The following is a 17991-nucleotide window of genomic DNA, read 5'->3' on the forward strand; positions in this document are numbered from 1 at the left end:
ACGTCACGCTCCCTGCGACTGGCGTGGAGAAGACCGACAATCTTCCCATCGGCATAACTGAAACTCTGCACGTGCCCCGACTTATAATGGTTTTCACCTCTTTCGATGCTTTTATCCTCCCCTTGGAAAAAGCGGTGAAGTGGGGCAGAGAGATCGCCATCTCTGTGCCGAGTTCCAAGGGCGGGTGTGGTGACGTATATCATATGCGTCGAGAGCAGCGAATAGCTGTAGTTCACAAAGCGGCCTCACATAAAACCTAAAATTATCAAACTTCTTCACGAACATTTTTAGTTTTCTTTGCATGAGAAATTATCATTTAAATCCACAAACAACATATGTTTAATCCAGGGCATATAAAGACTGGGACCAGAAAATAATTATTTTCTCTCCATTGACACCCATTCATATTTTTCGATCTCATAGGTCCCATGAGCTCTACCGGAAGAGGCGTGACTTTGCCACTCTATTGCTAAGCTTAAGGAAATCCATACTTTTAAAATGGACTCGCCCAATGTCCCAATCCCAGATATTCTGACTTGCCAAATTGGACACCTCTCTTATTTTTATTTTGTGCTTCTTCTACTTTATGTGAAAATGTTAATGAGCATTTTTCAACAGCTCCCATGTCATATTTGCTTGGTGAACATCCTGTTCACGGGTCCTCATATTCTGTTTAGCTACATGGGTGTTACACGGCAAATACTTATTGAACAAAGGATAGGTCAGCCCACTGGCAATAAGTGATCCATTTATAGAGATGTATTATACACCACAGTGTTTAATTGCTTTTGTCAACTGTCTCTCCTGTAGTACCGAGAAGGTTAAGGCTGCACACATTGCAAAACAAGTGTTAAACCGTATATGGCAGTGGACTCTGGACTGAAAAGGCAGATCTGATTAGACTCAGAAAATTCATAGTCGGGGACCCTGAATGAATCTGTGTAAACTGGCAGTTTACACAAATTAAGATGTTCAAATGTATTTAAAAAAGGTTAAGCTAAAACATGCTTAGATAAAGTTCTTAAATTGTGTTAAGAAATGTGTTTAAAAACGCACCAAGATGTTGTAATGTTTCAGAAATATGTTTCAAATGTTTTAAAATCATGATCAGAGATGTTTAAAATGTGTAAACTAATTAAGATAGCTTCCAAAACACAAACCTATTTAGAACAAACATTTTTTTGTAGGGGGGGCTCAGCTGAATATTTTTCTCTGAGGGGGGGCTCACTCTCTCACACTTTGAAAACCCCTGGTATATGGGATTTACGGTATATGCAAGTTATACCTCTAGGATTCAGAGCGACATCTCCTCTCTGCCCTTTCATTCCCTTTTTGGATGTCTCAAACTCAAAGAGGAAGAATCACGGAAAATATCTGATTATTTTCTTCTTAGCAATAATCCTGTTTCTTTGGAGTGTTGTTTTGAAGTTTTGTTAGGAACAGGAAGTTTGATAGAAGAGGTACGTAAGGGAACGTCTGTGACGTCATGGCTTGGGAATTTGCATAATCCATCTTCTCGAAAGTTGACCTTTTCACTCACATATAACGCTATGGTATGTCTAGATGGTGAAGCTGCTTCTGCACATTCCCCCAAATCCCAAAAACGACAGGACAGAGGGGATCCCTTTATTTTGAATGGCAACGTCCCGACCACAGTTAACACTAACCTTAACACTTATTTTAGCATGTGTGATGATAACCACTTCATGTCCGATTGCCTCCTCAACGAGGGCCGGTTCACAGCCGGATTCGCACCTATGTTGAATGTCAAGGAGTGGCACCATTATGGTCCCCCTCATAGGCCTACTTCTAAAGGTAAAGCTAGTTATCAATATTCCTTTGTTTTCAGATCGATCATTACTTAGAGTAAAGTTAGGCATGCTGAAGTCGGCTCCAATCAGTTGACAGCTCCATGAAGGTGGCTGCATTGAGGAGTTTGTTCAGAGAACGTATTGACATGGAGCTTAGACATGAAACAATCCAGTACGAAAAACCAGCAAAAGAGGGTGTAAGTGCGGCCTTAGTTTCCTGCTTAGATAAATAGGCGGTCTGAGCCTTAAGTACACGCAGCACCAGGTATAAATAACACACTACACTGGGAGTATTTGGCATTAATCCTAGTAAAAATTGTATTCCTATAAATGGCTATTTGAGATATTCGGCAATTCAATTATTATATATAATGTACTGTATAACATACTTTTATGGGTACTACAATACACAATTTAAACGCTCTGTGATAATGCCTAAGAGGATATCTGCATTGCCCCTCTGTCCTGAAGAGTCTCATAGGGGGTCAAGGCTCTCTAGCGAGCTTGTCCCAATTAAATGAATTACGTCACCGATATACTAATGTGCATTTAGTAACGTCAGTCGCTGTGGCAGAAACGAGAGTTCACCCAGAGAGCCTCCTGTAGATTCACACTTTAGGCACATTGTAGATACAGAAGGTTTAGAATGAGCGTTATTTAGTAGTGCTCGAGTAAACTCTATAGTACTCTAATTTGAACAAAGATTAATTTCTGGAGTTTATTGAGCAACTGTGAAACTTTAATGACTACTCTGCCAAGTTTCCATTGTTTATTGAAATACTGAGATATTTTCCCCATGTTTCTAAAGAATCTGTTTTTCCCCCCCACAGCCACCCCTCACCTCACCTCGCCAGCTGATGGATCAAGGCGAGCGATGAGGGCTGCCTATCAGTCCCCAACCCTCTCCACTCGATTAAAGGAGCCCAATCCTGAGGAGCTCTTTCTTCTGAGTCTTGCCCCCATGCTCCAGTCCCTCGAACCCGAGAAGCTTTCAGAGGCGAAAATACAAATTATGTCTGTTATTCACCGAGCACAATTTAATTAAAACTATTTCAGACTTTCTCACAAGTTCCTTTTCACGCCCCCCCCCCGTACACAGAAAAAAAACGACCCGCCTACCCCAACTATTACATTAACTACATTTGTCCTCTTTTGACAAATGTATAAGCACTATTCACCTGTTTTCACACAAACTGCAGATTTGAGAAACCCTAAGACAAATATAAAGCAGAGAAACCTGTTTTATTTGGAAAACATCCATTACATATTCAGGACTCTAGTCATTACAACTAAACACAAGTAAACCGTATATGGGATTTACGGTATATGCAAATTATGCCTCTAGGATTCAGAGAGACATCTCCTCATCTTCCCTTTCATGCCCTTTTTGGATGTCTCAAACTCAAAGAGGAAGAATCACGGAAAATGGCTGATTATTTTCTTCTTAGCAATCGTCCTGTTTCTTTGGAGCGTTGTTTTGAAGTTTTGTTAGGAACAAGTTTGATAAGAGGTTCCTAAGGGAACGTCTGTGACGTCATGTCTTGGGAATTTGCATAATCCATCTTCTCTCAGGTGAATAACCACTCTCGTTCCAAAGACATTAGATTCTCTGTGAAGAGCGTGCAGAGCTCTGTCTGGGCAACAGTTGATTGCGGCCGAGAGAAAGTTGACCTTTTCACTCACATATAACGCTATGGTATGTCTAGATGGTGAAGCTGCTTCTGCACATTCCCCCAAATCCCAAAAACGACAGGACAGAGGGGATCCCTTTATTTTGAATGGCAACGTCCCGACCACAGTTAACACTAACCCTAACACTTATTTTAGCATGTGTGATGATAACCACTTCATGTCGGATTGCCTCCTCAACGAGGGCCGGTTCACAGCCGGATTCGCCCCTATGTTGAATGTCAAGGAGTGGCACCATTATGGTCCCCCTCATAGGCCTACTTCTAAAGGTAAAGCTAGTTATCAATATTCCTTTGTTTCCAGATCGATCATTACTCAGAGTAAAGTTAGGCATGCTGAAGTCGGCTCCAATCAGTTGACAGCTCCATGAAGGTGGCTGCATTGAGGAGTTTGTTCAGAGAACGTATTGACATGGAGCTTAGACATGAAACAATCCAGTACGAAAAACCAGCAAAAGAGGGTGTAAGTGCGGCCTTAGTTTCCTGCTTAGATAAATAGGCGGTCTGAGCCTTAAGTACACGCAGCACCAGGTATAAATAACTCACTACACTGGGAGTAGGCTGCAACAATTGAACACAAAATGATAGATTTAGGTATTGACATTTTAATAAATACTTGACATTTTTTATTAAGAGTTTTCAACTGATGCAGTGAGTGGTTGGGACATGCACTCAACCTGTCGAGTCAGCCCCGGAGTACCAACACCTCGAAACCAACCAAACAAACAAAACACTCTTCTTTGGATAGTTATACCAGAGGGACAGAATACAAACTCAAGGTGCGGCCACACTGAACGCGTACGTGCGTTAGATTACGCCCGTGACACGCCTAACATGACACTTGATCATTGTGTGTCACAAAAATGGTTCAACGCGCCTGACGCGCCTATGCAGCAAGATGAGCCCGCCAAGCGGAGGGGTCTGTTTCACCCTGAAGGTGCTTATTTTCGATAATGACCGGCGACCTTCTATACATTATCCCGCTTATTACAAGGCTATACTTGCCAAAACGAAAAAATAACTTCACATGGTGTGTCTTTTTACAATTTAGTAGTTACCAGCATTCGTAGTGTTGATTAGTAGAGAAATAGTCTGCCAAAGACGTTGACGTCGCTTAGCAGCCGAAGACGCTGGGGTTCACAAGTTACTGGAGCTATTCAAGTGAACGGAGCATTCCTTTGAGAAGACCTGTGTAATAAAGGCCTATAATATTTCAGTTCATGGCATAGATTTCTGCTCAGATGAGGCCAATAAAGCAATGATTAAAAAACAACAACAAACGTTCGATGAAAGGCCCGGCCCGAGGATAGTGGTGGGAAATATCGGGCAGAGAATCTAAACTCTAGTGCATGACATCCTCCGTAGGCGCTCACAGCTGGGTGAGATCCACCTCCTCATCGTTTCAGCACACACTGAAATGATAACTTGGTCGTCCACGTTCTTTCCGCTTCTGTGCGTCCTCCGTCACTCAGCCAGTGACATCGGGTCAAGCTCAACGCTGATTGGCTATCGAGGCGCGTCAAAAGTAAAGAAAATTGGAATGCGCGTAGTGCGTTGGGCGAGTTGGGTGCGTTATTTAGGTGCAAAAGCGCGTTAGATTACGCGAGTAACGCGCCTAACCTGACGCTTGATCATTGTGTGTGACGCTACGGCCACACCAAACGCGTTACTCGTGTTGGATAACGCGAGTACCGCGCCTAACCTGACGCTTGATCATTGTGTGATGGTTAGATCATTGTACATTAGTTCACATTTGGGTTTACGAACGCACACATTTTGGGCATGTTCTCAGATTATGAAACACGGGTGTGCGAATGTGTTTTGCACCAAGTGCGCTGCAATGATTGTAGGATTTGTGCACCTGTAACACAGACTTGCGTACTCGTAGACCTTATTTTGTGTTTACAATGGTAGAAAAAATATTTACGACTTCAAATGTACGGTTACACATTTGTGACTTTAGAGTACACATGCAAAATAAATGTTTACGACTTCAAATTTACTGTGACTTTAGTGTACTCATTCAAAATCTGCAGTTACAGGTGCTAAAGACTTTTGCCACAATAATACCTTCATACATTTTGGGCATGTTCTCAGATTATGAAACACGGGTGTGCGAATGTGTTTTGCACCAACTGCGCTGCAATGATTGTAGCAAAAAGATTTGTGCACCTGTAACAGACTTATTTACTTCAAATTGACTGTGACTTTGGTGTACGCATTCAAAATCTTAGTTATCTTGCAGTTACAGGTGTTAAAGACTTTTGCTACAATAATACCTTCATAGACTGATGGGCGGTCTAACCTAGGAGGTTATTTAGACATTCAGAGCGATGGTTGAACTCAGAACGGCCTTGTGTAAACTTCCCTCTGGTGGTCACATGAACACATTACCAGTCTGTTTGAAGTATGCCTCTGCCCGTACAAAAACGTTGCGTGTTTTCATAAATAATGTCACTCAAGATTTGTTATTTTCAAGGATATCTCAGTCATTTTGGGGATTGTATCTTTCATGGGTCCTCAATGTATTATTCTTGTTTTAACCGTGTGTGCTGGTAAATCCCCATCCGTTTCCTTTTCTCCCCTTTGTAAATCCCAATAGATGAAAGGAAGACTGATTTCTTGTGTAAATTGGAAGGATTTACCTTCCAAACAACAATCGCACTGTATTGATTCAGTATGTACAATTTATGGTTCAATACGGGACGATCCAGTACATAGGCGAATCCCCTTACACTTTTCCTCGTCTAACACCACTCATTCACACTCCCTCTTCTTCTAGCCCTCATTGCTATCCCTTTTTTCAAATGGGTCAACTCCCCTGTGGCCCTTTTATGCATCAGATGGTTGAACAGTCAAGCTTGATATTGTTTACATCTTGAGGACTGTGCAAATTGTGTTTAGTTGTAATGACTAGAGTCCTGAATATGTAATGGATGTTTACAAATAAAACAGGATTCTCTGCTTTATATTTGTCTTGGGGTTTCTCAAATCTGCAGTTTGTGTGAAAACAGGTGAATAGTGCTTATACATTTTGTCAAAAGAGGACAAATGTAGTTAATGTAATAGTTTGGGGGCGTGAAAAGGAACTTGTGAGAAAGTCTGAAATAGTTTTAATTAAATTGTGCTCGGTGAATAACAGACATAATTTGTATTTTCGCCTCTGAAAGCTTCTCGGGTTCGAGGGACTGGAGCATGGGGGCAAGACTCAGAAGAAAGAGCTCCTCGGGATTGGGCTCCTTTAATCGAGTGGAGAGGCTTGGGGCCTGATAGGCAGCCCTCATCGCTCGCCTTGATCCTTCAGCAGGCGAGGTGAGCTCGGTGGCTGTGGGGGAAAAAACACATTCTTTAGAAACATGGGGAAAATATCTCAGTATTTCAATAAACAAGTGAAAACTTGGCAGAGTAGTCATTAAAGTTTCACAGTTGCTCAATAAACTCCAGAAATTCATCTTTGTTCAAATTAGAATACTAGAGTTTACTCGAGCACTACTAAACAACGCTCATTCTAAACCTTCTGTATCTACAATGTGCCCAAAGGTGTGAATCTACAGGAGGCTCTCTGGGTGAACTCTTGTTTCTGCCACAGCGACTGACGTTACTAAATGCACATTAGTATATCGTGACGTAATTCATTTAATTGGGACGCGCTCGCAAGAGAGACCTGACCCCCTATGAGACTCGTCAGGAAAGAGGGGCAATTCAGATATCCTCTTAGGCATTATCACAGAGCGTTTAAATTGTGTATTGCAGTACCCATAAAAGTATGTTATACAGTCCATTATATATAATAATTGAATTGCCGAATATCTCAAATAACCATTTATAGGAATACAATTTTTACTAGGATTAATGCCAAATATCTTAAAGGTGACATATTATACCACCAGGTGTGAGTGTGATTAGCCGTTTTGAAAATCATCCTCTTCTGACATTACAAGTGGGCGTGTCAACCTAGATGTGCGAAGGATAGATGAGCAACGTTTGCAACAGTCCACTTGGTAGGCTGGTAGACTATTCTGTCCAGCACAGATCCAGGTGGACATGCCCAATTGTGATGTCTGAAAAGGCATAATATGTCACTTTAGATATAATTGTGAATAATGAATCACAAATAAGGGAAATGTATAATAAATGTGTGGGAAGTTTACTTTTTAAGGATTTAGGGATAGCTTCTATTAAGTTTTGAATAGTATAAGCAAAGCTGTTGATATCTGGAATTACTATCTAAAATAAGAATTTTAACGTATATATTTGTAATGACCAGTCTGACTACTGAGTGACTTATTCAAAGTTAAAACGGCTCGTCATAAGTGTACTGTAGTGCACTAGCAGTAGGCTATCTGAAACGTCTGTGTGTGGTAGCCTGGCTCCGCCCGCCTAAGTACTTAAAGGGGACCTACTATGATTTTTCGACTTTTATGAACTATAAACGTTATTATAATGATTGATAGTCATGTTTAACCATACTAAAGTGTCAAATAATGACGTACATGCATTTCGACGCATTCCCTGCTGACAGTCTGGGGTGGCTGTGCAGAGCGCTAAAGGACAACGTTTGCGATTCAGTTGTTCACATTTCCGGAAAAACATCTACGTAGATGTACTCCTGCCGCGCCCCCATATGCCTGGTCAAACTGCCCGCGCGCGCGCTTCAAGGAAGGTAACCAATCACAACGGAGTTGGGTTGGTTACCTTGGGGGGGGGGAGAAGGACGAAACCGAGCGTTGACAAAAGGCTGAAAGCGCCCAGATGAGAGGAAGAGTTTTCCGAAAATCGAAATCGTTTTTTGTGTATGGTTAAACATGACTATCAATCATTATAACAACGTTAATAGGTCATAAAGGTCGAAAAAGCATAATAGGTCCCCTTTAAGTTCCGCTCAATTTTCACATCCCTTCAGTAGGCTACTACTCTCTGTGCATGCAAGTACGGTAGTACCAGGCTATGTGTGGCAAATGTTTAATTATGGCAGTTTTGAAGTATTCTGCCTCTATAATAATTATTACTTACAACAAGTATATATTTTTTAACATCACAATTCATAATCAATATGGAAAGTGAACAATTTATGATGTTGGACTGTTGGGACTTGCCGATAGGTTGTAACTTGGATTCCAGCATGGAGTTGGCCGTGTCGATCTCTGTTCCTTTACTCTCCAGTCGGTGTCCGTAGATAGCGTCCATCATGTTAAACCACTTCCACATCTTCCTGTAGTCGCCATTCTGGTTGTTGTGGTCTTTAGCCTTCCGATAGTCGGCCCGGAGCTTCTTGGATTTCTGGCGACACTGCTCAGTGTTCTTCTCGAAGCCTGCGTCCAACAATTTCTGAGATACCAGCTGGAAGACCTTCTCATTCCTCGCTGCTCCATCCAGATCCCTCTGAACGTCTTCCTCCCCTAAGATGCAGAGGAACGTTTCCACCTCCCGGTTCGTCCAAACCATACCTTTGCGAGACATTTCCGTTGTGCAGAGATACCTCACGGGTCGGGTACTGTGTGTGTTGGATTTAATCCACTGTTGCCCGGAAGTTACGATTCTTTCGACCAATCAACGAACGGGAGTGTGTAGCTCCACCTTTCAGCTCCACTTCTTGGTACCCCAGAGGAGGAGTACTGAAAATAGAGCCTCGTTAACATCGAGCGGAGCGGCTCGGTTCGGCATAGTCCGCCTAGATTGGCGTTCCCATTTTCAAAAGTTGGGCAGTGTTCCCAAAATAAGGGCGCTGAGACGTTTCTATTTTCAGTACTCCTCCGTTGTGGAACCAAGCCGTGGAGCTGAAAGGTGGAGCTACACACTGCCGTCCGTTGATTGGTCGAAAGAATCGTCACTTCCGTGCGACAGAGGGATAAAAAATAAACAACAGTGCCCACCCGCGAGGTATTTCAGGGCATGAAAATGTTGCGCAAAAGTTTTGATGTGTAAACGCGGCATTAAAGGGGGCTCAGCCTTTTTCAATATTTTGTTCCAATCTGTCTTCGGGTAGTTTTCCGACTTTGTTCTGAAGAAGCACGCACGGAGAGTATAATCATTGTTGAGTTTATGAGAAATGATTTCAGTTAATATATGCATGAATCAATGTACTTAATACTACTATCAAGTACATTTATTCATAATGAAATTAATCTAAATCAGTTTCTCTTAAACGCCGTGTCCAAAAATGTTTTGCTTTTGGTATTTCTCATGTCATTCCAAGCTTGTGAAAACGTGATGCATAACAGTAGAATGCTCATGAAGATACGGGAATCAATCGCACCGAAATATGTGATCAGGATGTATAATTTTATGTTTCTAATAACGGGAATGAGTCCAGTACAATAGGCCGAATGCCCATGACACTCCTCGCTCACCTCCTCTCAAAAGGTCTGCGCTCCCTCAAATTCTAGCTCTCATTGCGAATCCCTTGTTTCACGAATGTGTCAACTCCCCTGTTGCCATTTAATGCATCATATGGTTGGTTGAACAGTCAAGCTTGGTATTATTTACATCTTGAGGCCTCTGCAAATTGTGTTGAGTCAACCCTGCTGGGTTAGGTGAATGTCGAATGTCAAAATGTTATGTTAAAAAATCTAGAGACCTAGCCAGGCTTGACTCATCCACTCACAGCACGCTGGGATGCAGCAGATTAGCAAACCTACTAGCAACATGTTAGTTTAGGCAAGACAAGGCAAGGCAACTTTATTTATATAGCACTTTTCATACACAAGGCAGACTCAAAGTGCTTCACATATAAACATTGTCAGACAATAAAATAAAATAATAGATAGTAAAGAAAACATATGCAAAGAAATTAGTAAAATAGAAAGTGCAATGTATTTAAGATCAGATCAACAGTCTCTGGAACCCACGTCGGGACTCCAACCCGACCTAAAGGAACTTGGTACCTTCTCTGGGACTCCAACCCACTCTATTCTAGGACTCTAACCCAGATTCTAGGACTCTAACCCAGACACACGTCGGGACTCTGAACACGAACCAAAGGCCTTATTCTGGGACTCCAACCCAGACAGACGTCGGGACTCTAGGTTGCAGAGCCTAGAAAAGTAGGTGGGTTAGCTGAACTAGTTTGCCAGGATGATGTAGCACATAACGTAATGCTCACACTGAGGCACTGTCACACCAAAATTGTAATAATAACCAATCGGAGGAGAGCTATTCTAACCAATCACAGACGAAACGAATCAGAGGCGGTACTTGCCCCTACCATTCTACGAAAAAATTATTTGCTCGTTGGATCCTAGGTTCCCTGGTCTCATAAAAGGGCGGCAGTAGCTCAGGAGGTAGAGCGGGTTGGCTGGTAACCTGAAGGTTGTTGGTTCGATCCCCGGCTCCCCGAGTGTCGAGGTGTTCTTGAGCAAGGCACCTAACCCTGACTGTTAGCTCCCGACGTCGCCTTGCATGGTAGGACCTGTACAGTCGCCGTCGGTGTGTGAATGTGAGGCAATATTGTAAAGCACTTTGGGAGGCCAATGGTTAAAGCGCCATTTACATTTATTTATACAAAGCGGGGAACATAGACCGGACATAGGTACCGCTCCTGCTGCGACGGTGGGCTAAAACACGAGTTCCTGACATGGCAACCTACAGCTAAGGGCACACTCACACGTTGCCAAGGGGGTTTCCTGTTGCCGCTGCAGCAGGAAGATTCCGCACGATTGTCCCCCACCTCCCCAATTCAATGCCCCCGCTGGCCCGTGGGCACGATTGCTTGCCTGCATGTACATACGTCATCATGGTCGTAATAACGAGTAATACGAATCAATCACCAAGCGTTGTGTCAGCTGCGACTGAATGGCCGTCGTCGGCCCCAAATTTCCAGTAAACACTCGACTTCAACTAATCCGGCACCAAAAACGTAAACCCACACGTCGTGTACCGCTTGCCAGCATTGTTTAAAATGATTGTTGTGGGGAAGAAGGTCATGGACCTATAAAGAAAGAACGGTCGCGAGCAAGACTACGTCATCCAGCTAACGTTTGCCCTATCCGCGTGTGTCATCCGTCATTAGACATCTGTAACTTTGGGCCACGGAACGCCTCTCCCAAGTGTGGCCGTGTCCAAGGGGCTGTTCCGTGTCTGGAATACGGATTGCGTGGTCACACTGAGAGCCAAGAACGTTCTAGACTTTAGTAATGCAAATAAGCTTGGGAGCAACGGGGCCGGAAACGGCCAACTGTGTGAGTGGCCCCTAAAGTGTACTGTGGTGGGGTGGGCTTGGAAAAAAATCGGTCGTAATTTCACTAACGCTCTTCAGAGCAGATTGTTAACCAGACTCCCTCTTAAATTAAGAAATCAAAAGTGCTCAGCATAGGATTTATGAATATAAGTTTGCTTTCATCTAGAGCGCTCCTGGTCCAGGATTGTTGATAAGATAGACATCCTGGGCCTATAATGAAACTGGTTAAAACCAGATGAGTTTCTAACGTTAAACGAAACTACTCCCCCAACTACGCTGGCTCCCAATTATCTAGACTAGAGAATTAAGGAAAGGTGGTGTAGCTGCCCTAATATATAACTTTAAGCTTAAACTGAAAAAAAAATAATACACACACATTGTTTGAGGTGATCGCTTTCTGCTCATCAATTACTCGTTAAACAAAACGAGTTTCAGACTCATTCGTTTTAGCGACTTAGTCGTCTGATCTTGTTACGTATTCAGACAATGTTTTGCTTATTGGGGATTTCAACATTCATGTGAATCCCATCTGATTCCCTTACAAGGGCTTTTCTGTCCATTACAGATGCGCTTGGCTTTAAACAGCTCGTCCAGCACCCAACCCACATCAGTGGAAACACGCTGGACCTCGTCTTGACCCACGGTGTTGACATCTCAGTCCTGGTGGTCTCTCCCTAAACCTCGGCTTTATCAGACCATTTTCTGCTTACTTCTGAGGTGGTCGTATTTTGCCCCTGGGACGACTACCAGGCTTCTTAAAGCTGTCGTCACATCACCCCTGCCACCACTACAGCTATGGCAGATAAGTTACCCCGGTCACTTTCTCCGTAACCATAATGGCTCCGTGGATTGTCTTATGGATGATTTTAGAAGTGCCTTGTCTGCTGCCATAGATTCTGTTTCTCCAGTTAGAGCGATCAATGAAGAGCACAACGGGGGGGGGGAGACGTGGCCTGGCGTCAATTGGCCGCTGAGAGCAGTGTGCGGCTCCTACCACTAGGGGGTGGTAGAAAATATGAAAGAAATGATAATCATTATTTTTTTCATTCCCATGGGACCCGCCTCTGCCTTTTGCCCCCCCAAGCCTGTCCACCTTACACCCGCAGTTCGTCGGCCCTGCTCCTACCTCTCGGCAGGACAGAGAGCGTTCGCCTATTGAGCGCCCTATCTATGGAATAGTCTGCCACCTGTAATCAAGGGGGCCGACTCTGTCAAGCGATTCAAAGAAAAGCTGAAATTGAAACCTCTATAGCCCTTCATTTGGAACATAGGGGAGCAAAAACAATGCTGATGTCGGGAATGATAACAATTGCGTGGATGCTGTGTGTCGGCGTGTGTCTGATCATAATGTTTCAGACTATAATAATGTTTTCAGTGTTTGTTCGTGCTGTTACAAAAATGTGCGGTAGTCTACATTTCCACTATGCACTTCTCCCTTCTAATTCATTATTCTGTTGTAGCGTTTTGCGCTGACTTTGACTGGATGCCTGGGGCCTCATTTATCAGCCGTGTGTAGAAAAGGCTCTAAATTCATTAATAATGAATGACATTTAGTATGTGCTTCAGTGGAAACAAATGCTTATTCATCAAATGTGTGCATGGCAATCTTATGAACATCAGTAAGCAATCAATCCTGATAAATCCCAACTGTTCTTAAGTACCATGAGCGTTCACGCTCAGGCCATTTGCATTCAGAAACGCCTCCAATTAAACATACATGGACTCACAATAGGAATGTGTTTTCACTTCTCCAACGCTGAAATGGAAACAATCGTAAACACGGTTGAATTAAACCACAGTTACTTTAATCTCGCTTAGTGCAGGAGGCATTACAAATAAAAGAAAGCTTGCTGTACAGGAAAAAGATAATTTGACGTTAACCTACACTTAATTTTTCCGTTGAAAATTAGACAATGCAGAAATTGAATGTTTTCTTATTAAAGGAAACATGGGACATATGTGGATGTTTATTGCCTTAAGGCATACGTTGACCCTCTTAAATGCATTGTATTTTGCTTCTAATAACATTATTCGACCTCTAGATAATGTTCTTAAGCATGGCAAGAGCTGTGCTTATATTAACACACATTCACTTTGGTAAATTCCATACTTTGTGTGGCAACACAAAGTATGCGTTGTTGCACTCCTTATGCACAAATCAGTGCGTAAGTACGGTTGATAAATGAGCACCCTGGACCCTCCTTGTGGTTAACCTGCCAGCACCCCATCATGTTTTGCCTGTATGGAATGTATGTCAATTATGGCACCCATCGTACTCCTGACCATCCCTGGAAGGAGTGATCCCTCCCTCACTCTGCATTCCTTCTCAAGATTTCTTCCTTGCTGATCAAGGGAGTTGTCTTGCCCTTTTGGGGGCTTGTGTTGGGCGGTGTCATAAATATTTGGCCTGTTAAGTCCTTTAAAACTTGTATGGTGATTAAGGGCTATGCAAATACAATTTAATTTAAGCTGTCTAGAGTCCTGAATATCTATTGGCTGTTTCAAAATGAACACCTGTTTTCCTGCTGTATATTAGGTTGCACTCACACTAGTGACTAGGCCATTTGGCCGTGGCCGTTTTCACACCTAACCGTGCTCAAATCTGCCAGTATGAGTGTGGCCAGTCTGGCCAGGCCAGGCCAGGTTGGCCACTTGGGAGAGGTGTGCTGCTACGGTACGGGCCAACACGGCACAGATGCTAATGAGCCGACACGCGCACACACAAGGCTACGCAACCTGAGCTGGATGACGTCAAGTCCATGCGACGACCATGGACATAATTAAGGCGACAAGCCTTCTTTCCCATTAAACGGTAAACATGGCGTCAAGCGATGTTTACGCTAATTGGCGTACTCGAAAAAAACAGCAGTGAGAGTGGGCTCTATCTGAGAACGGCTCCAAATAAGCAACAGACTCAGCAAAGTGCGAACTGTGTTATCTGTGTTGTTGTCCATTGTTGACAAAAAACTCTGACTGGCGGCAGACTTTATTATGGTCCATGCAGCGGACGCTTGGTGATGATGTGTTACGACGTATGTACAAGAGCCTACCGTGGCCAGGCCACAGTTGCGACGGCCAACGGCCACGGCCAGATGGCCTAGTGTGAGTGCAGGCCAGAGAATAATGGGGCCAGTTGAGCACGGTTAGGTGTGAAAACGGCCAACGGCCACGGCCAGATAGCCTAGTGTGAGTGCACCCTAAGGGTTTCTCAAAAAGGGTTAAACAACTCTGCAGTTTGTGTGAAAACAGTTGAATGGTGATTATACAATTGTCAAAAGAGGATCTGGTTAATTTAATGGTTTTGGGCATTCCCATACACTTTAGGGTGGGCCTATAGATCCATTATTTTTTTATAAATGTCAAAGACATAGGCTTCTTGTTAATTGATACCTATACTTACTAGGGAACTACGGACCTGGAATTAAAGTAGACGCGTTTCATTCTCGTATGAATTTGGTAGGGTATGTTTGTGTGGAGAAAGGGAACTTGCCATGTGTGAAATACTTTTAATTAAATTTTGCTTGGTGAATCAAAGTCATAATTTGTATTTTCGTATCTGAAAGCTTCTCGGGTTCGAGGGACTGGAGCATGGGGGCAAGACTCAGAAGAAAGACCTCCGTGGGATTGGGATCCTGTAATCGGGTGGAGAGGCTTGGACACTGACAGATGGCCGAATCCTGACTCAAGGCCTTCGTCGCTCGCCTTCTTACTGCACTTGGTAGCGAGGTGGCTGTGGGGAAAAAAATACGATTTCTTTAGACACATTGTAGGGACATTTATCTCAATATATCAATAAACAATGAAAAAACTGGGAAGAGTATTCCCAGTCCCACAGTTGCTCTATAAACTTGACACATTCATATTCAAATTACTAGAGTTTAGAAATAGAGCATTACTTAATTACCCTCCTTTGGTGATTTGATAGGTTGAGTTGTATCATATTATAGTGTGTAGTATAATTTGGCATCGTTTGCTACTTCAAAATGTATTTGCACCCGCTATAAACAATCTAGCACCCGCTATAAACAATCTAGCCCCCCCCCCTCCCCCATAACTCCTGCAATCCCAATTCTTTGGCGCCGCTACTGTCCATGCAGGAGATGTATATTTAAATACCAGTACAGCTCTGCTGTTCTTTCAGACAATTTCTCCGAGTTTTTTTTAAACGGAAGGAAAGAGATGGAAAGTTGTGTTTTCGGCTGACAATTTACTTTATAATATCATAATGCTCGGGTTTGATTGAGTGTGTATGCTTGTTTTGTTTCCGGTGTAGATCCGGTATGGTGTAGTAGTTTTTCTAAGGTGACTAGTTGTTGCTAGACAGCAGGTGAAAAAGCTACAACGTTTGCCAAGCCAAAAGAGCGTTAATCGCGCAATAGAAAAAAATCAACGCCGTTAAATTTGGATGCGTTAACTCAGTTAATAACGCGTTAAACTGACAACACTATAACGCATCACTTTATCAACCATGGGAATGTGTTTTCACTTCTCCAACGCTGTAATGGAAACAATCGTAAACAAGGTTGAATTAAAGCACAGTTACTTTAGTCTCGCTTAGTCTTTGCAGGAGGCATTACAAATAAAAGAAAGCTTGCTGTACAGGAAAAAGATGATTTGACGTGTGTGTGATGTATACAATTCCAATAAACAAATACATCTTACAGTTTTTTTACGTCAATAATTTTTACATCACAATTCAGAATCAATTTGAAAAGTACAAAATTGCTGATGTTGGACATGTGCACTTACCAATAGGCTCTAACTTGGATTCCAGCAAGGAGGTGGCCGTGTCGATCTCTTTTCCTTTACTCTCCAGTTGGTGTCCGTAGATAGCGTCCATCATGTTAAACCATTTCCACGTCTTCCCCTTGTCGCCACTCCTGTTGTTTTGTTCTTTCACCTTCCGGTAATCGACCCGGAGCTTCTTGGATTTCTGGCGACACTGCTCGGGGTTCCTCTCGAAACCCGCATCCAACAATTTATCGGATACCAGCTGGAAGACCTTTGCATTCCTCACCGACCCATGCAGCTCCGTCTGCACTTCTTCCTCCCCTAAGATGCAGAGGAACGTTTCCAGCTCCCGGTTCGTCCAAGCCGAACCTTTGGGTAACATTTCCGTTGTCCAGATGGCGCGTTTCCAGTGCAGGGTGCGGAACGGATCGGATAGCAAAAGAGATACCTCGCTGGCAATGGTTTTGTTTGTAGTTATCCACTGTCGCCCGAAAGTGACGATTATATCGCCCAATCAACGGACGGCAGTGTTTAGCTCCACCTTTCAGCTCAATTTCTTGGTATCCCAACGGAGGAGTACTGATAATAGAGCCTCGTTTCCACCGAGCGGAACGGTTCGGTTCGGAGCGGGACAGCTCGGTTCCGCTTAATCTGGCTCGCATTTACTTCGATCAACGAGGCTTTCGCCGTTGTCCAGAAATACCTCGTGTGTTTTTGTTTTTTTTAACCCCCGTCGCAAGGAAGTGACGATTCTGTCAACCGCTCAACGGAAAGCTCCGCCTTCGAGCTCCTAGGTCCATGTCGTAAATTAGAAGCGGTTTAAACAGAACCCAGCCCAGCGCGCCTATTGTGGGACCCTTACCAACTTTTAGCAATGGAAACCGAAACGCCAATATAAGCGGACCGAGCCGAACCGCTTTGCTCGGTGGAAACGATGCATAACCACTGTATACCAACAACCTGTGTGAAAATAATAGGCTAAATAGAAATAATATTAGTTGTTGGCCAGCACGTTGTTAACTGTGCTCTCAGGTGTGCTCTGCATCAATCCTACTTCTATATTTCGTTTTATGATGGCAAGTGAATAGAAGTCTTTCGCGCACTGACATCTCTCTCTTGCTCTCTCTTCCCCTGTCTTCCTCACGGAGAGCTAAATCTATCTAGGTCTAGAAGATGGAGAGTGCGTGTGCGTGGATTTGCGTGTGTTATTTTTTATGAAGATGTCACCAGGCTTATGTAGCCTATACAGAGATGTGAGCCTAGAAATATTTATCTACGGACAGTACACAAAACCATGGTGCATCTATCATTTGTGATTTCTACATTTTCAGTTGAGTTTCCCCGCTTGGTCTGTGTTAAAGCTTTCCTCTCATCTCCAGCCAGCATGAACTGGAAACTGATCAAATGATGTTGTCGTTAAGATAAAAATGGGAGAGCCGCCTGGCAGGGGAGGGGAGAGAGAGAGTACTCGGGAGCAAAGGTGAGCAGCAGTCTGCTATACTGACTATTCGAATCCGAGAAAGAGAGAGACGATCCACAAATGTTTGTTTTTTTAACTTTGCACACAATATTTCCGAGAAACCAT

The 17991-nt window shown here is 43.3% G+C and overlaps 2 protein-coding genes across 2 annotated transcripts; both read right to left on the reverse strand.

Annotated features, from left to right (window-relative positions):
* Window positions 1-3110: 3110 nt before the first annotated feature.
* On the reverse strand, window positions 3111-9304 carry LOC130403830 (zinc finger and SCAN domain-containing protein 20-like). The gene is made up of 2 exons (XM_056608332.1): window positions 8596-9304; window positions 3111-6824 (listed from the first exon to the last, which is right to left on the reverse strand). Exons 1-2 carry the CDS (start codon window positions 8957-8959, stop codon window positions 6613-6615), a joined length of 576 nt encoding a protein of 191 aa, XP_056464307.1. The 5' UTR covers window positions 8960-9304; the 3' UTR covers window positions 3111-6612.
* A 4154-nt stretch (window positions 9305-13458) lies between these two features.
* On the reverse strand, window positions 13459-17143 carry LOC130403170 (uncharacterized). Its single transcript, XM_056607372.1, has 2 exons — window positions 16425-17143; window positions 13459-15405 (listed from the first exon to the last, which is right to left on the reverse strand). Exons 1-2 carry the CDS (start codon window positions 16786-16788, stop codon window positions 15182-15184), a joined length of 588 nt encoding a protein of 195 aa, XP_056463347.1. The 5' UTR covers window positions 16789-17143; the 3' UTR covers window positions 13459-15181.
* Window positions 17144-17991: the final 848 nt, after the last annotated feature.

The sequence above is a fragment of the Gadus chalcogrammus genome, chromosome 14, assembly GCF_026213295.1.
Source record: "Gadus chalcogrammus isolate NIFS_2021 chromosome 14, NIFS_Gcha_1.0, whole genome shotgun sequence".
NCBI lineage: Eukaryota > Metazoa > Chordata > Actinopteri > Gadiformes > Gadidae > Gadus > Gadus chalcogrammus.

What these genes read in the sequence shown, in the direction of transcription:
- LOC130403830 (XM_056608332.1), bottom strand. Translation starts at nt 8,959, where the DNA reads ATGTCTCGCAAAGGTATGGTTTGGACGAACCGGGAGGTGGAAACGTTC. An exon ending in ATCCAAGTTACAACCTATCG is followed by an intron (nt 6,825 to 8,595) that starts GCAAGTCCCAAC and finishes TTTCCCCCACAG; the next exon opens with CCACCGAGCTCACCTCGCCT.
- LOC130403170 (XM_056607372.1), bottom strand. Translation starts at nt 16,788, where the DNA reads ATGTTACCCAAAGGTTCGGCTTGGACGAACCGGGAGCTGGAAACGTTC. An exon ending in ATCCAAGTTAGAGCCTATTG is followed by an intron (nt 15,406 to 16,424) that starts GTAAGTGCACAT and finishes TTTTCCCCACAG; the next exon opens with CCACCTCGCTACCAAGTGCA.